The 15820-nt window shown below is 40.8% G+C and overlaps 1 protein-coding gene across 6 annotated transcripts in view; it reads right to left on the bottom strand.

The window, feature by feature from the left end:
• Lin54 (lin-54 DREAM MuvB core complex component) overlaps positions 1-15820 on the bottom strand; it is a 75531-nt gene that overhangs the window by 44385 nt on the left and 15326 nt on the right. For 4 of the 6 annotated variants that reach the window (XM_052735496.1, XM_052735493.1, XM_052735495.1 and 1 more), the window contains exons 2-3: positions 10887-11602; positions 5624-5747 (exon numbers count right to left, since the gene is read on the bottom strand). In XM_052735496.1, the coding sequence (XP_052591456.1) occupies positions 5624-5747; positions 10887-11570 (808 nt within the window). In that variant the 5' untranslated portion in view covers positions 11571-11602. The remainder of the gene's footprint in view (positions 1-5623; positions 5748-10886; positions 11603-15820) is intronic. The other 2 variants (XM_052735497.1, XM_052735498.1) reach the window with 1 other exon arrangement.

The raw sequence follows: 15820 nt of genomic DNA on the forward strand, positions 1-15820 counted from the left end.
GTAGATTGGGCAAGATGGGCACACCGTCAGACCGCTTCAGCAGCTATAATCTGTGTCCCAGAGTAGGAACTCAGAACAAGTAGCCACGCAATGCTCCTGCTCACAGATGTCACCTTCTGGGATAGAGGTGTGGGTTACTATAGAACAAACCTAGGCTTTGGCGCTTCAGACAAGTGTTCCATCACCAAGTTATGCCCCAGCCTACAAACCCTATTATTAAATGGCTACTCTTTACAAGATTTAATGTAAGCTATGAGTATGATGATCTCACGTGCTTGAGGAAGGGGTGAATCTCCTTCTGCCTCAGTGAAAAGTGATTCTACTTTGTGAGTAAGTCTCCAAGAACCCTATCTGGATTTTGGATACCCCAACTAAGTTTCCATCTGTGATTCCTTCCCTTTTTCTCTTAGGCTTATTATGTCTGGTGAGATGGCTCAGTGCCACTGAGCCTGGGGCAGCATTTGAGTATGGTCCCTGACTTCACATGGTGGAAGAGAAGAGACTGTCTGAAGTTGTCTTGTGACCTCCACACACACTCTAAGGTACACAAGGGCTTGCACTCAGTTTTGCGTACATGCATGGGCACACACACCCACACACGCAAATGAAGTGTACAATTTTGTTTTTAAAATAAGATTTATTATTGCACATGTGCACATGCCACAACATGAGTGCGAAGATGTGTGTTCTCCTATCTCTCTGAGGGCCCTGGAAGCACACCTCCCTCCCAACAAGCCTTCCAGGAGCTTGGTCTCACAGGCAACTCAAGGCGAAGATCAGTACATGTGTTACAGTGTGGGTCCTGGTGTACTGCCCTCCCTATGTGAGGCAGGCTAGGGTAGGAGGGAATCCGATTCCTCCTACTCCTGTACCACTCCTAAATGGACATTAAATGAAGACTAACCCTGAAAAGAAAGACCCTTAGCTACAAAGGGAATTTCAGGTTTCTACTTTAGGGTTTGAATCCAGGACAGGCTCTTGGGTAGCCCAGGCTGGTCTAGAATTTTACACAGTATAACCAAGGATGACCTGAGCCCTCACCTTTCTCCAACAGTGCAAAACTGCAGGTTTGCAGAGATGCTCCCAGGTGCCACGCTGGTTCCTAATGGCTGTGAACATCAAACTTACACCCAAGACTGACTCTCTGGCTCTTAAGCCTCAGGAAGAGATCACAGGCTCTCTAAATCCTGGTGCCTAGTTGGCAGTGTGGGACTGCCACATAACTGGCCAATAAAGCCTTGATGTTCTCTTGGGGGGAAGTCCCGCCCTCCTAGGATGAACAACACAAATGAGCTGTTGATGCTGTGGTTGGAAAGAGGTCCCTTCTGAAAATCTGTGATACAGCACAAGGGCAAATCCAGCTTGATGCATAACTTTGGCCAAATATTTGAATATTTCATGATATACTTTAAAACTCAAGTTATTCTTTTTGAAGAATCTGCTGGATTATTCATTTAGTGGTATGCGTCTGGTTGTTCACAGGCCATGATGTGCTTGTGCAAATCAGAAGACACCTGGGTGAATCAGCTCTCTCCTTCCACCATGTGGGTCTCAGAGACCAAGCCCACGTGGTAAGACCTGGCGGCAGGAGCCTGTGCCCACTGCGTATCATGCCGGCTGCTGTCATGTTCTTTTCCTTTGAGACAGGATCATGCTGTTGAGTTCTGGCTGGCCTACAATCCACAGCAACCATCCTGTCTCAGCCTCCAAAATGTGAGGATTAGAGATATGAGCTTCCATATTCAGGGCATTTATGATTTTCTAATCTAACCCTTAACACTATTCATCTTAAACTCTGCAAATTCAAAGAAGTATACAAGTAATATAATTTTACCTTGAAATTAAATTATAAGACTTTTTTGTTTGGTTGGTTTTTTGAGACAGGGTCTGTCTATATCCCAGGTTGTCCTGGAACCCAATGATCTCAAACCCACAGTAATCCTCCTGTCTCAGCATTCCAAATGAGAATACTGGCACATGCCACCATGCCCAGCTCAGCCCAAATTCTAAGAGTGATCAATTCATTAGTGGATGTTTTCACACAACAATAAAGATTGCTACCATGAAGTAACCCACCATCTTAGAAGCTCTCGTAACAGGGTCCGCTAATCTCATTTAACCATCTCAATGATCACGTGAGGTGATGATATTCATATTTTAAAGAAGTAAGACAAACAAAACTAGGTATAGTATCCTACACCTGCATTCCCAGCACTTGGAAGACAGGAGGCAGAAGAATCAGGAGCTCAAGGTCAGCCTCAGCTACACAGTAAGCTTTGAGCCCCATTTGGGCTAAAGAAGACTATGTGTGAACACCACTCTCCCACAAGATGAACAAATGATACATTTATCCAAGATCACAGAGAAAATCAACTCAAGAGCCAAGAATGAAAGCCCAATCTTCCAAAAGCTTTTACATATTACTACACTGTCTTTAAGACACACATGCTCACTCAATAACACTCACCAACCTAAACAGCTTCAGTGCCAAAATGACAAACATAAAAGAACTACCATCAATCTTGTACACACACACAATACTCTGTTCTGCCTTTTAAAAGGAGATAAATTCAAACACACCCTAACACAGATGGACTTGAAAACATTACAGCATGTGAAGCAAGCCAAGGACAAAACTATCAGTGTTATAAAGGTATAGGATACTCAAGATCACATGATCAATGTTCTATGATTTTACCTGGACAGGGGTATAGCATACTCAAGACCACATGATCAGTGTTCCATGATTTTACCTGGACAGGGGTACAGCATACTCAAGACCACAGGATCAATGTTCCATGATTTTACCTGGACAGGGGTACAGCATACTCAAGACCACATGATCAATGTTCCATGATTTTACCTAGACAGGGGTATAGCATACTCAAGACCACAGGATTCATGTTCTATGATTTTACCTGGACAGGGGTACAGCATACTTAAAAATCACATGAAACAGGACAGTGGATGCCAGGGATGGAGACAGGGAGGAATGAGGAATAACTGTTTAATGACTTTAAAGTTTTGCAAGTTGAAAAGTTCTGGAGATGAAAAAGGGTGACAACACATGGCACAATAATGTGAATATACTCAATGCCACTGAGCTAGTCACTAATGTGGGAAATTTTTAATATTTCCTTATTGTGTATATGCACAGACATACATGTATGTGCTATGGTGCACATTTGGAGGTCAGAGAACAACTTTTAGGATTGGCTCTCTCCTTCAGCAACGTTGATCTCAGGTCGCTGGGCTTGGCAGCAAGCACCTTTACCTGCTACGTAATCTCACTGGGCCCTTACTGGGAAACAGTTTTTAAATAAAGTAATTCTTAAAGAACTAAATGGTAAAGAAACAAACAATTACTATCTCCAGGCAGTGTTGGTGCATGCCTTTAATCCCAGCACTTAGGAGACAGAGGCAGGCGGATCTCTGTGAGTTTGAGACCAGCCTGGTCTACAGGGTGAGTTCTAGGACAGCCAGGGATATACAGAGAAACCTTGTGTTGAAATAGAAAGGGGGGTGGGGGTGGGGGGGAATTACTATCAAGAAAAATCCTAACTGCATAGGGGAGACAAAAAAGGAAACCAGGTATCATAATAGAGTATAACTAGGGGACAGACTATAAGCCAGTTTAAACAAAAATTAATTAAAGATAAGTATCTGTCAAGTGTGGTGGTGCACACCTTTAATCCCAGAACTTGGGAGGTGAGTTGAGGCCAGCATGTCTACAGAGTGAGTTCCAGGCCAACCAGGACTACATAGTGAGACCCTCAAAAACAAACAAACTACAACAGAAAGGTAAATACATGATAGAAATAATCAAACTTGAGGGGACACATATGAAAACGATGGCATAAAGGTGCCTCATTAAACCCCAGGAGACTTCCAAGAGGAGTGGCCCAGAGGTGAAATGAGCAAGTCAGTGCAAGGGAGCTGCTGCTGAGCCGAGTGCTGAGATCTATTACAAGTTTAGCAGGTCTGGGCTGCGGGGGTGAAGGGAAAAGGCTATCCATAGGTCCTAACAGCTACGTCAACACCGGCATCTGAATAGGTCAAAGCCAAGATATGAACAAAGCAAAGACTATTTTAAGCATGGCTGTGACAAGATCAAATTTGTATTTTAGAGAAACCAGCTATACATAGGTAAATCCATCTTCAATGAGAACTCCCCATTTAAAAACAATCTTAACATATTTTGAAACAGCATTAGTTGCAATATAAAAATGATATAACCTACTACTACTTATAATACAGGACAATTACTTTGGTAGCTTAAAATGTGACATATAAAACAATTTAAAGGCTATACAGAACTAATCAAAAGAAGGAATTAAGCTGGGCACTGTATGAATACTTATAATCCCAGCACTAGGGAGGAAAGACTACTTTGAGTACAAAAGTCAGTCTGGGCTACAGAGCTACCCAGGCTAGCCAGGGTAGCTAGCAAGATCCTACCTCTACACCCCTCCCCAAATATGAAATTATCTCTGCAAACTAAACTTAGCACCAATAATTCTAATAACACAACAGATATCTATCTCTATGGATTTTGTCTGCAATTACAAGGCAAATCTGTGATTAAGTTGTAACATATTATAAATGACCCAAAAACTGAACAATAGCATCCATGGTAGTATCCATACTAATCAGGCAGAGCTGTTATTGTTTGGAATTTTCTTGTTGTTCTGTATTACTGAGATGATACCAAGGTCTTAGGCATAGTCAACGTTTCTACTATCTTAACTACATTCCTAACAGAACACTTGAAGTTTGCATATCCAAAATGATTACTGGTAATGACACATTTTAAGTCTATAATAAAAAGGAACTGGGGCTGGGCGGTGGTGGCGCACGCCTTTAATCCCAGCACTCAGGAGGTAGAGCCAGATGGATCTCTGTGAGTTGGAGGCCAGCCTGGTCTACAGAGCGAGATCCAGGACAGGCACCAAAACTACAGAGAGAAATCCTGTCTTGAAGATGGAAAAAAAAAAATAAGGAACTGGGTCACACTAAGGAGAGTGCTAGTAAATGTAATATAGCTTAAATTCTGTTATTATTTAAGTAACTACTGTTTGATAACATTCATAAAGAACTGCATGTGGGGGCTGGAGAGGTGGTTTAGCCAGAGGAACTGGGTTATGATTTCCCATCTCGCTTTTCATAGATTTTGTTTTTGTGTGTATGTATCTGCGTGTGTGTGTGTGTGTGTGTGTGTGTGTGTGTGTGTGTGTGTGTGTGTGTGTGGTGTTTCTTGTGCTTTTTGTTATTTTGTTTTGTTTTTTTATTCTGGTTTATTTGGTTTTTTGTTAAGCTATTTGTTTTCTAAAAAGAGAGAGAGAGAAACTGGGATGGGGGAGACTGGGGATGATCTGGGGGAAGTGGGGATGATCTGGGAGGAGTTGGAGGGGAATGAGGATCCAGGAGGAGTTGGGGGAGGGGAACTGTAATCAGAATATATTGTATGAAAAAATTTACTTTCAATGAAAAAGAATGCAAAAACACTGCTGCCTAAGGCACGACTGCTGCACTGAAAACATCTGGAGGAGGCGGTGGCAGAGCAGCCTTCTCTAACTCTAAGAGAGACACCCATGTAGCTGGACAGACTATAAAGGAACATAACCTGTGACGACTGGTGGTGACACTTGAGTTGTCTGTCCTGTGACTGCTTTACTATTAATTGGTTTTGCAAAGATCAGCTTCGTGATCACTGGACCAGAGGTTGGAGTTCGAGGCTTCTTAGCGATCTGAAACATATAAATAACTATGAAGACATCTGTTTCCATAAAAATCTATGCAGTAAAAGTTAGACAAGATTCATACACAGTAGTACACGTAAAGTCAGGTCATTTAGCAAATTTATCTATGTATTAATGTATAAAACAATTTAAAACAAATCCATTCACCAAAATATTAGTATGATCATATCTGTAATCACATGTGTCCTAATACCTCTAGTTTCAGGATAAATCCCTAGTCTGTCTGAAACATGCAGATGGAGAAAACAATAGTAAAGTTTAATAATAATAATGTTTAATAGTGAAACACTATGCACAATGTTAGTTTTCCAAATAAGCTATCCAGTAACAAAAAGACAGAGTTCAAAACATACAATACAAACAGTGAAGTATTGCTGCACACATATGCATGGCTACATTCGCCTATGATCCAAGGTGCAAATTATTATATATTACAGATTTGCAACTACATTTTCTTTCTTTTCACTTTCTCTCTTTTTCACTTGTTTTGTTTTTGAGATAGGATCTCATTCAGCAGCTCAGGCTGGCCTGGAGCTCACTATGTAGCCCAGGTTCACCTTGAACTCATGGCAATCTCCCTGCCTCAGCCTCCAAGTACTGAGATTACAGGCATACATCTCCATGCCTAGCAAACTTTCAGCTACACACACACACACACACACATACACACACACACACACACACACACACACACACACACACACACACACACCAAGAGTAAAGGAAGAACTGAACCAGTTGAAGCCAATTACAAAGAGACATGTTTAGTAGAACAAAGATTTGTAAAAGGCTCTGAAACGTATTTACTAAAATAGTACTTATTGTACTTTAAACTCCTTGAAGGGACTATCCATACATTATTTATAACTCATATCCAACATGAAGTTAAAATATGGGCACATTGTTGACCTGAACTAAAACTTGCCACAAGTCAAAGAAGACAGAGGTACCAGTGTGGTACAGTTATTTTTTGTTCATTTTTTGAGACAGGGTCATTCTCATGAAGCTAATTAAGAAGACTAGGCTAACTTCAAATTCCTAAGGTGCGAGCCACTATACTCAAGATCAATGTTTTTACAGTGAAATTGTCACAAAACTCAAGGACATAGCTGTTAGAAGGAAGGAGCAGAAACTTACCTGGCATAAAACTCAAAGTTTAGTGTGTGAAGAACATTAAATACTTTACCTTTTGGCAGATATGCGTAATGAGACCCTAAAGTATTATTTATTACTGGAGATGACTCAAATGAATAAACATGACCAACATGAATAACAGCAACCTATCAGAAATAATATTGATCACAGTTACATATCAGCTCCATGTGCTCAGATTACATCAGCATGCCATCTTACACTCACAATGTTACTTTCTTACACTCAGAACCTATTAGAGACACAAGTACCTCTGACAGAAAATCATATTTTCAAAAAAAGGAAATCCATTAGTGTATAACAATAGACACAGCTTGCAAGCCATGACATATCTGAGTAAATTAATTGTACTTTAGAAAGTTGATGCCATCCAAAGACATGAAGGGAAGCACTCCTCAAGTCTTTACTAAGGCCCTAAAGCAAAATGGAATCTCACATATACACACAGTACTGGTGACCACAGAGGTAGACAGTCTTAGAAACACATAACCTTAGCTATTAAAAGTAAGACTTGAAAGTACTTCCTCCTTTCCTGGCCTTCACCATTATATGTTATATGCTTACCAAACAGGAAAAAGTCTAAACAATGGAACCAAAAGCAAGTTAATTATTCAAACAAACGATCTCATCTTGCTCTTATGGCTGTATTCCTTTAGTGGAGCACGGCTCAAAATAACAATTCCCAGATCCATTAAGGAACCATAATTAGTTTTTGAAACAAATCCTCACATTTCCTAGGCTGGCCTTGAACTCCTTATCCTTCTGCATCTACCTCCAAGCATGGGGATTACAGACATGAGCCACCACACCTGGCTTTATGTTGCGTATATGGAATGCAGGGCTTTATGCATGCTCTTGAAAATGACTCTTTATTCAAGTTTTATTTTACTTACACTTTTGTTCTAGGGTAGCTTAGGAATCAAAGTGAAAAAGGGATGATTCCTGGCCTAGGTTCATTTGGAGAGTGCTTGCCTGGCATGCACAAAGCTCATCAGTGGTTTAGAGTACTTACTACTCTTGCAGAGGACCTAGGTTCCATTCCCAGCACCCTCATGAAGGCTCACAACTATCTGTAAGTCCAGTTTCAAAAGATCTGGTGCCTTTTGGGATTTATGGGAACTAGGTACACACATGGTATACATACATACATACACACACATACATACACACATACATACACACATACATACAAACATACATGCATACATATTCAAGGAAAACATTCATTCACATAAATTTAAACAAAAAGACAACCTTAAATTTTTTTAAAGAATTATTTTCAATAAATTTATGGAATTAGCAAATTAAGATAAAAATGAGGCCGGGCGGTGGTGGCGTATGCCTGTAATCCCAGCACTCGGGAGGCAGAGGCAGGTGGATCCTGTGAGTTTGAGGCCAGCCTGGTCTACAGAGCGAGATCCAGGACAGGCTCCAAAGCTATAGAGAAACCCTGTCTCGAAAAACCAAGAAAAAAAAAAAATTTACAAATAAGGTAGAAAAGAAAGCCAATATCTCATGCAAATACCTTTCAGCATCATGCTGGACACATTCAGGAGGGGCTATGCTGACTGCTCTCTGCTTACTGCTCTCACATAGTAGGCACTGCAGATCCAGGACAACGGTTAGCTATCTGGAATTAAGTATGACTACACACCTACCATCACCCTGCCACAGCTACTACCTTCATTGATTCTGAACATGGGTCTCCTTCATTCTTGCCTGCTGCTCACACTCAACAACCTCAGTACCCACAGCAAACTTAAAATGATGCTGTGGACATTCTGGGGAAAAAATCAGATTTGTATACATATATGCCTCGAAACAACCTCATTATTATGGGGCCTAATGTAGAAAACTATAAATGTGTAGTTACTTATTTTTTTGAAGTGTTTTAGGGGTTCATAAGTTGCTTCTGAGTTAGAAAGATGTGAGCTACCTAAAATCAACTGGATACTTAGAAAATATTCTAAATAGGTTTCCTTGGTTTTTTAAAATTATTTATTTAATTAATTTACTTATGTTTTGGTTTATGGTCCTCCTAGCTGTCCTGGAACTCATTATGTAGACCAGCCTGTCCTCAAACTCACAGAGATCCACCTTTTTCTACATCCTTAGTGCTGGGATTAAGACATGCTCCACCATGCTCGGCTCTATTATATGCTCTTTTAAAAAAATAAAGCTTTTAAAACAAATGGAATCTGGTTTTATAAAACCAACGACAATAAAACAAGTGAGTATTAGGCCGGAGTCTTTTATTGTCAATACTTAGAAAACTAAAGTAAGAAATTAGTGGATAGAAATAAATCAGTTATTGAAACAGTATCTGTACACTGATTTCTATCATTAGTTCTTTGAGATCATGATGATCCACACCTCCAAAGCCAATCAAAACAGGTTTCAACACTAAGGACAGGATACTTCACAGTGACAGGCTAGGCTATCTCATTCAAGAGTGCCTCAGCAAAATAGATAGATTACAGCGAGAGGTAATGACGAAGAAGCAGGGGCATCAACTATTAAACAGCAGCAGAAAGGACACAGCAAGCTTTCTCGAGAGAAAGGGCTCGAGAAAGCTTAAGCTTCTGAATGCACAGATCCTGAGAAGTCAAGTTTCTAAGCTTTCCCCACACAGTAACCAAAAGGTGAATGTCAGCGTCAGCTACAAGGAAGCGCCTCTGTCAATTCTCCTGACACTCTTTCCCGTGACATTGCTTCACTCATGCCTTCTGGTTTCTTTTCTCTTTTTTTTTTTATTTTTTTGCTTTTTCAAGACAGGGTTTCTCTGTGTAGTCCTGGCTGTCCTGGGAACTCTCTCTGTAGACCAGGCTGGCCTTGAACTCAGAGATGCACCTGCCTCTGCTGGGATTAAAGGTGGGAGCCACAACAACGGACTGCCTTCTGGTTTCTTTTAAAAGACAACTCTTCCAAACATGGAATGTACTGCGGTCTCCTTCTTCTAAGAGAATCACTGTATTTCTAAGCACTCTGAAGGTAGCATAAAGAGTCTTTTTTTGGCCATTAAAAAAAAACAAACTGAAAAACATTTACTGTATGACCTGGTAATCTACTATTTGAGGGCACTAGTCATACTATTAAGTACCATTCTGAAGGATCCTCAATGTTTGGAGAACTGTGTAATACTATATTGCTTTGTTTTGTTTTGTTAAATGATCAAGTAGCCATCTTTTTTTTTTTTTTTTTTTTTTTTTTTTGGTTTTTTCGAGACAGGGTTTCTCTGTGTAGCTTTGCGCCTTTCCTGGAACTCGCTTTGGAGACCAGGCTGGCCTCGAACTCACAGAGATCCGCCTGGCTCTGCCTCCCGAGTGCTGGGATTAAAGGCGTGCGCCACCACCGCCCGGCTCAAGTAGCCATCTTAAGCTGAGGTTAAAAACTTCAGAGAGCAAGCTATCCACAGCTCCACAGCCAGTAGAACAGCACGGGGATGACTCAGCCCTGTGCTCCGCTCTATTGTATCCACTGTCTTCCTCAGACTGCAAACATCAACAATGGTGATGCACAGTAACCCCCAGTAAGAGACAAACGCTGCAAGCATCGGCTATTGCTGCCTCCGAGGGTTCTCGGGACAGCCAAGCTGTCCTAGCCTTTAGTCATGAACTAACCAAGAAAAAAGAAAGATTGATTACTTGATGGCTTTGCAGTAAGTTGGGCACCTTTATGCCAGCAAAATAATACCCCTGTAGCCAAACTACCACTATCTATAAAATGCTTGAAAGGCTATAAATAAACAATTTGGAAATTTAACCAAAATTTAGTTTGCTGTAAGTTTTCTGGCAAAAAATTTCATGAGCATTAGACATATCAAATTTAAAAACAAAACAAATCCACACAATTACTTTAAAACATTCAAAAGAATTCATTAAAAGTTATACAATTAACAACCCTATAAACACAACTTTGAGTCAGTTTAATTTTTTAACATGCACTTTAAGTAACAGGCCCCCTTTTTGTTTTTACCTGCACTGTTTTTAACTGTTGGGTCTGAAACACAGAGGGCTGAGGTGTAGTATTAACCAGTTGACTTCCTGGGGTCAGTGCCGAGACACCAATGACAGGTTTCACCTCTGGCCTCCCTCCAATGGTGACTACTTTAATTTGCTGCGGTGGTAACTTAGCGTCTCCTGGCTGGGCCTGAGCTGTAACTTTCTGAGCCTGGGGTAGTTGGCTATGGGGTAGTGCTAAAACAATTGGTGAACCAGACTTGCCCAAAGTTGTTAAAATTAACTTCTGTCCATCTGGTTTAAGGGTCTGATTGCCAAGTTTAAGATCAGATGTCTGTGATACTTTGTTTAAAATAATCTGATTGGCTGATATAGTCACAGGAGTCTGAGCACCAAGTTTTTGAAGGCCACTTGGAAATGCTGGTTTCACTGTGGTATTAGAATCTGCTTTAGTAACTGTGGTATTCACTGCAACTTGGTTAGTGTGGTTACTGTACACTGTGATTGGTTCCGTGGAAATGGGCGTGGCTGTAGAGTCACCAGTAGAATTTATGTTGACAATTTCTTCCAGTTCTGTCTCCATGGGAATTGGGGATGACACAATTACAGCCTCAATACTATCCTCATCCACTAAAGTTATGGCAGTGTCCATTATCTCCTCTGGAAGCAAACTATTCACCTCGGCCGGCACCACCTCCATGATCGCTCTGCTTCTAGGAAGATGCCCAGGTGCTGGAAGAAAAGGGGAAAATCGTTACCAGGTTTTAAGCAGATTTTTAAAAATACATTCAAGAAAAATGTAAATGACAAAACCAACAGTGCTAAAATTGGCAAATAATTAAATGAAGGACATTCCTGATAATTATCTAGATTTCACCATTTTCACAAATCATAGCTTTTAAGAATCTAAGATATGGAAATATCTTTAAATCTTCAATGATCTGTCTGGGTCCTATACATGTATAGCAATACCCTGTTTATAAACATCCATTAAATGTCAAAGGAGTTTCTAGATGATTCTACTTCATGAATGGAGATCAAATGGACTACGTGGCCTAAGTCTAATCAATTAGCTTCATACTAAGAGAACTTTTCTTTGGAAAGATTTTCCAGTCCTCTGACATTGAAAGTGTCAAAGGGGAACTATTTAAGAATTTACAAGTCTAGAGAGCTGACTCAGCAATTAAGAGCAACTGTCGCTCTTGCAGAGGGCAGTGTTCAGTTTCCAGCACTCACGTAGTGGCTCACAACATTCTAGAACTCCAATTGCTGATGATCCAAGGCCCTCTTCTGACTTCCACAGGCACAAAGCACACACACGCAGGTAACATACATACATGCAGGTAACACATACATATAAAATAAAAATAAATAAATATAAAAAAGAAAAAGAATATATAGCCAGTCCCATTAATGGGGAAAAAAAAAACCAAGTCCAGATTATGGACAAATCAGCTGTAATGCTTTTAGCTAAAAATCAGAACTTTCAAAAACTGAGAGAATTCAGGTATCAACATGTATTAAAGACAACCCAGTTTATCTAGATAGACTAGACAGCAGGAAGTGTTTGCTCAGAGAACTTCAACACCCTTAGAACCCAATCAGCAACTCTTCCTCTTCCTCTGGGAGGCATGAGGTCATCTCACCGCCTGGAGCAGGCTGTCTTAACCCTTCAGCCTCCTGGGTGCTAGCACCACAGGTGGCATGACCACACTCACCTTATTTTCTTTAAAATATACAACAAGCATTGAAAACTTAAGAGTAGCAAACACAGCTGGCGTGGATCATGCCTGTAACCTCAGCCCTGAGAAGCTGAGGGAGAAGGACCGCAGCAAGGTCTGGGGGCAGCACAGTTGGGGCAGCCTGTGTTACACAAAAGAAGACTAACACATACAAACAGCAAACTACTTAGTAGCTGTGGCAAATATTGCTGCTGCCAAAATAAGCTATCAGTAGAGAGATCTTATTACGGCAAAAATGGCGTAATTTTCCTCCCCAAACCTGATGTGTGTGTGTGTAGCATTACCATCCCTATTTTACAGATTAAAAAAAAAAAAAGGAGAAAGGTTAAAAAAAATTGCCCAAGGCAACTAGTGAATGTTAGATACAAGACTCAAACTCTGGTTTGTATGGTTCCAAAGTTAGTCATTTTAATTGAAAAATTATAATATCATAAACATTGTACCACTGGTGTTTTTAAATGAAGACTGAAATAAGCCTAATCCTTCACAATTAACTCCCTGTCCTGAAAGCCCACACTACATAAGTGCTGTCTATCAGAAAAGCTTTGCATTTTTGCTCATACTAGAACTTCATGTACAGGGAATCGTGTATAGATGTTCCTCAGCATACGATGCTGTTCCAGAAAAACTATCATAAAATGCTAAGTCAAATATATACTACACCTATCAAACCACTAGATAGCAGAGTATCAGATCCCTTGGAGGGAATTACAGGCTGTTGTGGACCACCCCATACTGGTGTTGGAATGAACTCTAGTTCTCTGGAAGAACAATAGGCACTCTTAACTTTAAATGCTGAGCCCTTTTTCCAGCTCCACCTTAGCATGTTGGAAAGCATGCTAATCTGTGGGTAAAGCTCAATCTGTGGGTCCAGACCCCTTCAGAGTCATCGAACAGCCCTTTCTCACCGTTGTCTCGAATCCTTCATATCAGATATTTACATTACTATTCATAACAGAAGCAAAATTACAGTCATGAAGTAGCAACAAAAATAATTTTATGGTTGGAGTCACCATAACATGAGGAACTGAATTAAAGGGGCACAGCATGAGGAAGGTTGAGAACCACTGTTGTAAAGGGGAAAAAACCCAACACAGTTGAACTACTGTAAGTCGGGGCCCTTGTGTGCTCGATCCCTGTGACACACGGAGTTGTATAGTGGGCCTTTCCTTGCAACATGATTTTGAGATTGATCTTTACTGTTGCACTCATTACTAGTTCGCTTCCTTTCAACTGTTAAATAATACTCTACTGCACAGATCTCCCACCCTTTGTATATCCATCCACTTAACACTGGGCATCGGAACTTTCTCAGTTTGAAACTGTTGTGGACAACCCTGCTGTAAACATTAATTAAGTTCAAGGTTTGATGGCTGCAACTTTCCATTTCTTTTGAATAAATATCTAAATAGAGAATTGCTAAGATTTTGTATTTTAAAAGCTTATTTACCTTTATGTGTATGCATGTTCTGCCTACATATGTGTAATTGCATCATGTACATAAGTGCTGTGGAGGCCAGAAGACAATGTTGGAGACAGTTGTGAGCAACACATGGGTGCTGGGAACTGAGTCCACGTGCTCTGCAAGAGCAGCCAGTGGCTCTGAACTACTGAACCATCGCTCCAGCCACACTGAGGCAGGGGTGGGGGCTTGTTTTCTGAGACATGAGAATGCAGTTCAGGTTAGCTTACATTCTGAAGCCAAGGATGACCTTGAACTTCTTTCTAATCCTCCTGCCTCCATCTCTTAAATTTTAGGATTACAGGTTTGAGCCACCATGTTGGTTTGTGTGGTGCTGGACATCACACCAGGGCTTCATGAAGGCTAGGAAAGCATTCTAGTCAGTTATTTTCAAAGCCTATATTTTTTTTTTTTTTTTAAAAAAAAAGGCTGAGTTTTTGAGAAAGGTTCAAATGTAGGCAAGGGAGGCCTTGAACTCCCTTTGTAGACAAGAATGACCTTGAATTTCGAATCTTGCCTCTACCTCCCAAGTACTGGGATTCCAAGCATGTGCTTCTTCGCCTGGATTTATGTGGTTCTAGGGACTAGCTCTAGGGCAAGCACTCTGTCCTGAGCTACTTTACCAGCCCTTGGGTTATAGTTCATTAGGCATGAAATTTGGCTATGTTATTTATATATCCACTAGCCTCCCAAATGCTGGGCTTGAAGTGTGGGCTACCACATCAGGCCAACCTCCTCCGTATTTTTAAACAATGTACTGAGACTATTCTATCTTCTTTTAAAGAATAGAACCAGGGATTGAACACAGGAACTTGCACAGGCTACACAAGAGCTATTATCACAGAGTTACAGCTCCAATCTTTTCTGCATGTTTTCCTAAAGTGTTGTTTCCTGTTTCTATAGGTGAGAATTCAGTAATTGGAAATCATCACATTAAATGAGTCAATCAGAAAAAGAAAGATATTTCTTGCAAATGAGGAATCTAGTTTTTTTTCTGTGCTTGCCTTGTATATACTCTACCACTGACAACTATACTAATAATGCTGACCATCTTTTCACCTGCAAATTGTGTGTGTGTGTGTGTGTGTGTGTGTGTGTGTGTGTGTGTGTGTGTGTGAGAGAGAGAGAGAGAGAGAGAGAGAGAGAGAGAGAGAGAGAGAGAGAGAGAGAGCGCTCGAGAGAGCGAGCACTTTGTTAATAGCTGGGACATGGTAGCACATGCTTGTAATTTCAGCAACACCAGCCTTAAGAACTATTTTGGGGAGATGCTAGCTTTTAGGATTCTTATTGAGCTGAGTGAGTTCTTTACATATGCTGGAAAATCATCAGTCACAATAATTTGTAGCTGAAAGTAGTTACTAGGGTTTGCAGACTTTGGGGAAAGTGGAGAAGTGAGGCATGGTACACGAACTGGGTACTGAAACACAGCCAGAGCCATAAACACTCTTGAGTATTGAACACAGCTCCATGAACACTGACAGGTTTACAGGCATTCACAGTACAGGCTCACAAAATACCAACACCAATGGCATATGTTTCAGTGAAAATCCTAACCATACATGACAAAGAGCCCCACCCACAGCCACAACCACACACAACAGAGGGCTCCACCCACAGCTACAGTCTCTACCACACACAACAGAGGGCCCCATCCACAGCCACACAGTCTCTATCACACACAAAGGGCCCCACCCACAGCCACACAGGCTCTCCATTATCCTACCATGACCTAGATGCTCTACCCCT

This window comes from Peromyscus californicus, unplaced genomic scaffold (assembly GCF_007827085.1).
Source record: "Peromyscus californicus insignis strain IS unplaced genomic scaffold, ASM782708v3 Scaffold_13__1_contigs__length_99412109, whole genome shotgun sequence".
NCBI classification, from domain to species: Eukaryota; Metazoa; Chordata; class Mammalia; order Rodentia; family Cricetidae; genus Peromyscus; species Peromyscus californicus.